This window comes from Meles meles, chromosome 13 (assembly GCF_922984935.1).
Source record: "Meles meles chromosome 13, mMelMel3.1 paternal haplotype, whole genome shotgun sequence".
NCBI classification, from domain to species: Eukaryota; Metazoa; Chordata; class Mammalia; order Carnivora; family Mustelidae; genus Meles; species Meles meles.
Window position 1 is genome coordinate 46,699,954 of NC_060078.1, and position 6,000 is coordinate 46,705,953.

The window sequence follows — 6,000 nt, forward strand, 5'->3', positions numbered from 1 at the left end:
ACTGAGCTCCTGGGATGGCCCGGGGCGGTGTTAGGCCTAGTGTGGAACTCACAGAAGCATTAAAGGAGCCTTGTCCTTGTCCTTTGGCTACAGAACTTCCAGACTTAGCTAGTGAGAAGCCATACGTGGTCAGCCTGAGGACACTCACAGGAGGGCTTGGGGCCAAGAGCCAGACAGAGAGGATGGGGAGGCCTAGCTCCTGAGTGGTGAGAGAGGCCTCCAGGGATGGCGGCCGTGGAATGAGAGGGCATTAACTGAGTAAAATGGCAACCAGCTCGCTGCTGAGTCTTATCCCTACAGCTGAGGTCGAGGGCAGAAGTCCCGTCACGAGTGCGGAGTGAACCCACCAAGCGGCAGCTGTGCTTGGCTGAAGCCTGAGTAATTTCTCCCAGAGAATACGTTAGTCCTGGAGGTGAAAGGGGCCATGCTCCTGCCCCTTCCCTCAGAGACTACCTCAGAGTCCTTTGGATGAGAGGCCTACACCTGCAGACAGGATCATTTCTCCAACCAGAAAGATGTTCTTTTTGTCTCTTTTCTGGGCAGATTTGGAGGACCGAGGACATGAAGACATCTGTTCCTGGGCTGGCAGCCCAAGAGGAGCCCTCAACTCCACCTCCAAGCCCTAGAGGTACCTGCCTGGCTGACGGCGTGGGGCATGCTTGCCTTGCTCAGTCTTCCCTCTCCTCTCTCTCCCGTCCTGTAGCGCCATTCAGGCCTGTGAGCCCAGGGAAGCCATCGAGTTTCTCTGGATGTTGCCAGGTTGGGGGGACAGAGCCATTACTTGCAAGCTGCTAGTGGGATGTGAAGCATCGTGGAGAAGGCCTGTCGCATCCTGGTCCCATCATGCAGGGACCAGTGAGCTGTGCGCTGCTCCTCAGACATGAGAACAGTGGAGATGGTGACTGTCAGGAGCCCGTGAGCTTCAGAGCGGGGAGAGTAGGGGACACACCTTGCAGCTCGGTTGGATGTTCTCCATCTGCCTGGATGACCCTTCAATCCCAAACTTTCAGCCCAGGGCCTGGATCCAAATATCTACTTGCCTAGACAGCCAGGCTACAGACAGGAGCAAGGAGGGGACAGGGATGGGCCTTGCCATATGCCTGGAGAGAGGAAGTTGTTCCATAGTGCCCTAGCGTGCCCTGTGGATCCTGGCTCAACCCACCGAACCCATGGCAAGCCTTTCAAAGTGGGTCTTGGGGCCCTCTGCATCAATATCACCCAGAAGCCTTATTAAAAATGTAAATCTACCTTAAACTCCAGAAAACAATAGGGGGTTGTTAGATTTCCTTATCCAACAGGTGCCCAGGTAAGTGAGGTGTGCACCGAAGTAGGAGAACAACTCTTCTGGAGCCCTTTTGGGTTGTGGCAGATGGGACTGAGGCAGGGGGATCTGCTCTCTCTCTTGCTGTCACGGCCACTTGGTACCACCTCCAGCCTGGCCGCCATTACAGAACTCGGAGGGAGAGGGCTGGCCAGGCTTACCATGGTGCACACTTGCCACACATTGTCTTATTTGTCACAGCAATCATGTGAGGTTGATTTTGCTGACACCCCAGGTAGGATAAGGAAATTAAAGCACAGAGAGGCTTAGTAACTTGCCCAAAGTTATATGACTACTACTGTTCAGACTCAACCAACCTCAGACTAACTTCACACCGCCAGACTAACCTCAACCGCAAATCCTGCCACACATCACCATCGACAAAACCACCCCCTGACCACAGGCACAAAGGTCACCATCGAAGCCATAACCTCCTTCTCTTCTACCCCAGCTGTCCCCATGGCCCCCACCATCAGCTCCTCCAATGCAGCAAACCTTTCTCAGCTCTGTATTCATCGAAGATTTTGGCACAGAACTGAGACCTCTTTCTCGGTGTCCATGACCAAAGGAAACATGTTACCATGAAGGGATTCTCCTGTCATCCTGAGTCCCTCTGGTTTGCTTTGCATCCCAGGACCCATGATCTTTCGTGGGAGAGAATTTTCCAGAGTTCTGAGGGCTGTCTTCTGAAAAGAGTAGGCATTTTCAGTTAGTTCCTTTCTAGAACGTACTCCACACCTTCTTGAGCCAGTAGTCATCCATTCATGGTTTTTTTCTTCACACAAGCATACACAGACATCTGATCAGCCCTTACTAGGTCCCAGGCTCTGCACTGGGAATCCTTTCCTTCAAAGTAAGGCCATCCGGGAACACTTGTCAATAATCTGGGCTGCCCAGACCAGCGACCTCACGAGGATCTACAACCACATTCACTTCATTGTTCCTAGTGTCTCAAGGGTCTTTTGGGACTATAAGAAATCAGCCCATCTCAGCTTAAAAAGGAAGATGTGTGGGGCTGGTGCATTTTAAGAAACTGACAGCACTTCCTTGGAGAGCAGGGGCCAGATGTCCTCCCCATTGCCACGCACGTGGAAGAGAGGTAGCACAGGATCCTTATTCTCTGCCTGTGAACAAGTGCGTGGTACACCTGTCTGAGGGCACGCTAGTTCAGGCTCGGGCACCACTGCACATTTCTGGAGCTGTGGAGGCCCAGTGAGTAAAAGGTAGATAAAAGGATGCCTGAACAGAATGCTGGGTGAATGGAAAGACAGGGGAACAAAGGGCACCTCAGAGACATTCTACTGGTTCTGGAAGTGCCAGCATATTCATGGATGTCTACTCAGGATCAGCAGTTGTGCTGAGATTGTGCTCATTGGGAATGGGGTCCAGAGCAATGGGAAGTGAGATTAAAAAGCAGGAGGCAAGGCTCTGGACCTGGCTCTGTCCCCAGTAGCTTCTCTGTTCCTCAGTTTCCCCCGCCCCATCAGCTGGAGGTGCTCCTACACCCTAGCATGATAGCAGAAAAATAATAGGACATAGACAAGAATCTACTCAACAAAATGCGTATCATCCTTAAAATTTTCACACGCTCGTGAGAGCCTTCCTGACTCGTATACTAGCTGATGACATTAGGGAGCTCACAAGACAGTTTTAGGCTGCCAAGACCCCCCCACCCCGCCACCCAGGCTCAGGCCCACACCTTTCCCTGCCATTTGTCCTGCCCTGGTCAAACAGAATTACGTGCCAGGACTGTGATCACAGTTCAAGGGAGGATTCGGGTGAAATGCCATGAGGGCACTGACACATTGTTGAAAACCAGGCGAGCCACCGTATGGAGCTAGAACGTCCACAGGCAGGCTTACAAACGTAAGCCAGTAGAAGTCTTGCTGTTCTCAAAACATCGCTTGAGACGGTTTTGCTGGAAAGTGACAGTTCTGGGTGTGCACAGATATTTGCACACGTGTCCTGTTGGTGTGGATATCGCTGCATCCCTTAGATGCTGTAAGGGGCAAGAGAGGGGATCTTTGAAGACATTAAGGATGCTGCATTTGTGTTCAGATGTAATCTATTTTCTGCCTGGGATTCATTTATTTGTCATTTGAAGTGAGGACCAATCCTGGGGAGCACAACTCATTTTAGGAATCACCCCGTAGATTGTGACTTAATCTGGCACATAAAAAGTGCTAGAGGAGGGCTTGTTGTCTGGACTTCTGCACAAACATAAAAGGCACATGCATTTCCCAGGGCCTGGGAAGAGGGTCCCTCCGCCCAGTTGGGGCAGCGGCAGCAGCGTCTTCCCGCCCGGCCTCCGAGGGGCCTCGCGGGGATGGATGCAGCTGATGTCTCTCCACCTCACCCCTCCATGCTGAAGGAATTACTGTCTGTCCCCAAATGCAGTCATGAAAATGAGTGAAGTAACAATCATCGAGTTATATTTTTTGAAAAAACGTTCTCAGCATTTAATTATTGGTTGTGGCGTGAGAGGATTTAGATAAGTTGATAATGCCGACTTTATGTAATTTATTTTTACTAGGCAATTACGGGCTGCATTACATCCTGGCAGCAAGGTATTGTGGGGCATCTTATTAAGCATAAAGCCAGTAAACACTGATGAACAATTTTGCTGAACTAGGCATGCAATTTAGAAAGCAATAATACACAAATCCAATTTGGTACACAATGGATACCGTGGCCCGTCAGCACATGTAACTATCACAGGCTGCAAATTAAATTGGGACGGCCCTTTTTGCAACAGCACAGGCCAAGATTAAATATATTTTCCCCCTCAATTTAACAAGTTGCTGACCACAAATATAAATACATGTGTATGTGTTTGTGGCCCTGTGTGTGGACGCACACGTGCCTGTGTGTGAGGCCACTCAGGGTTTCGGACGACCCTCTTGCCATGATCCCCACAGGTCACAGGTGGGAGAAGAATCTTGCCCTGTGTCGAGAGCTGGATGTCAGCCTTGCCTTGACCGGGAAGCCCAGCAAGACCAGCCCTGCTGTGACAGCTCTGGCCGTGTCCAGGTAACCAAGGCCTGGCTTCTTGAGGTCTCCAGAAGGGGGCACCAGAAAAGCCCCTTGGCTCTAGGCTCGGGTCCCCTGGCCCTGGGAGGTGGCCTCAGTACTACAGAGACCTGGGAGGGCCCACAAGGCACAAGAGGCAAACCAGGTGCCCGGGTAGGGCCCTAGAACATTTTTTTAACACACATGTTCTTGCTCTCTCTCTCTCAAATATCCGTGAACTCATAAAGAAATCTAAAAGGTAAAAGTATATGGTTTTGTAGTTTCATGCCATAGAAGGATTTTTTTCCCAAGGCCCACTGCCGATTATAATATTTGGTGTGGTGATGATCCTACATCATTGAAAAAAAAATGCCCTTTGAAAGCTCAAAGCCAGTGTAGAATAGCCAAGTGTCAGACACTACCCTTGATAGACATTGTTTTATTCTTCCTAGTTACCCCATGGCAGTAAGGCGCGCTTATCGTCATTAATCCATCCCACACAGCAGGAAGTGTAGCCTCAGGAGGCCATGGATCTTTGTGAGCTGCTTCCCTTCTTCCCTCACTGCCCTGGAGTGGGTGGCTCAGGGTCCATGGTGGTGGGAAGCACTCAGTTCTAGAAGCCAGTCTGAAGTGAGGTGAGCCAGGGGAGACTATGGGCAAAGGGACAGAGAGTGCAGAGCCCTGACTCTGCTGGAAAACTTGCCTTTTGTTTGGCTGGGAGGTCCAGCTGTGTCTTCACAGGATAACAGGCACACCTGGAGATGCTGGAGAGAAAAGTCTGGGCTTCACCCTTCCTCTTGGAGCCTGGACATCGTGGAGTGTCCCCCTAAAGTCACGAGGGAGGCTACAACTCTCATAGTTCAAAAGTCCCCCTCCCCCACAGTCAAAACATTCTCCTGTTCTCCCAGCGCCCCCACCCCTGCCTCAGGTGGAGGCCAGGTCCCTGTCCCATGGGGTCCTGGACTGAACCCCTGTGTCGCAGTCTCCTGAGGGGTGTCTGGGATAAGTGGGACTCACAGACTTGGCTCTCACACTCCTATCTATTCCTTCTCTTCCTAAGAAACCAGACCAAACTCCTGGTCGGCGATGAGAAGGGGAGAATATTCTGCTGGTCTGCAGAAGGGTAGGAAGAAAGAGACGGCGGAGGTCTGGCCCAGCGGCGTGTGTCCTGAGAGGCAGCAGCACCCCACGAATGCAGGCTGACGCAGTCCCTGGGGCGCAGAGAAGTCTCCCCCGAGGAAGGGGCTGCTGGCCCTCAGAGCTGCACACCCTGAGCTGCTCCACGGCCTGAGGGACTTTGGCCTTGGATCGTCCAAGGACGCGCTCTACAAAAAGGAGAGCACCTGGAAGCCTGTGAGCAGTGATCTGGAAACTGTGACTCGCTCACAAGCTGCCCACGAACTCATGAGACTCACCTTTTCAAAGGGCTAATAGGGTCGCTTACTGGAAACTAACGGGAATACTGGATTGTCTTTATTTTATTAAAACGACTATTTTCCAGAAGCAAGAGGGCTCGTGAGTATAAAATCACCCCCCTTTTCCATTCAGGTGTTTGCCTCCCAAACCTGGAAAGGTAGGAGGGCCTCAGGGATGCACAGCCCGCCCTGAGTGTTTCTCAGGCCCTCCTGTCTCCCTCCGTGGAAACTAACTCTCTTGCAGGCTTGCCTGCC

General features: G+C 51.6%; 1 protein-coding gene across 3 annotated transcripts in view; it reads left to right on the top strand.

The window, feature by feature from the left end:
* WDFY4 (WDFY family member 4) overlaps positions 1–5,792 on the top strand; it is a 271,420-nt gene extending 265,628 nt beyond the window's left edge. For all 3 annotated transcript variants that reach the window (XM_046027423.1, XM_046027426.1, XM_046027425.1), the window contains exons 60-62: positions 544–628; positions 4,240–4,351; positions 5,391–5,792. In XM_046027423.1, the coding sequence (XP_045883379.1) occupies positions 544–628; positions 4,240–4,351; positions 5,391–5,457 (264 nt within the window). In that variant the 3' untranslated portion in view covers positions 5,458–5,792. The remainder of the gene's footprint in view (positions 1–543; positions 629–4,239; positions 4,352–5,390) is intronic.
* Positions 5,793–6,000: the final 208 nt, after the last annotated feature.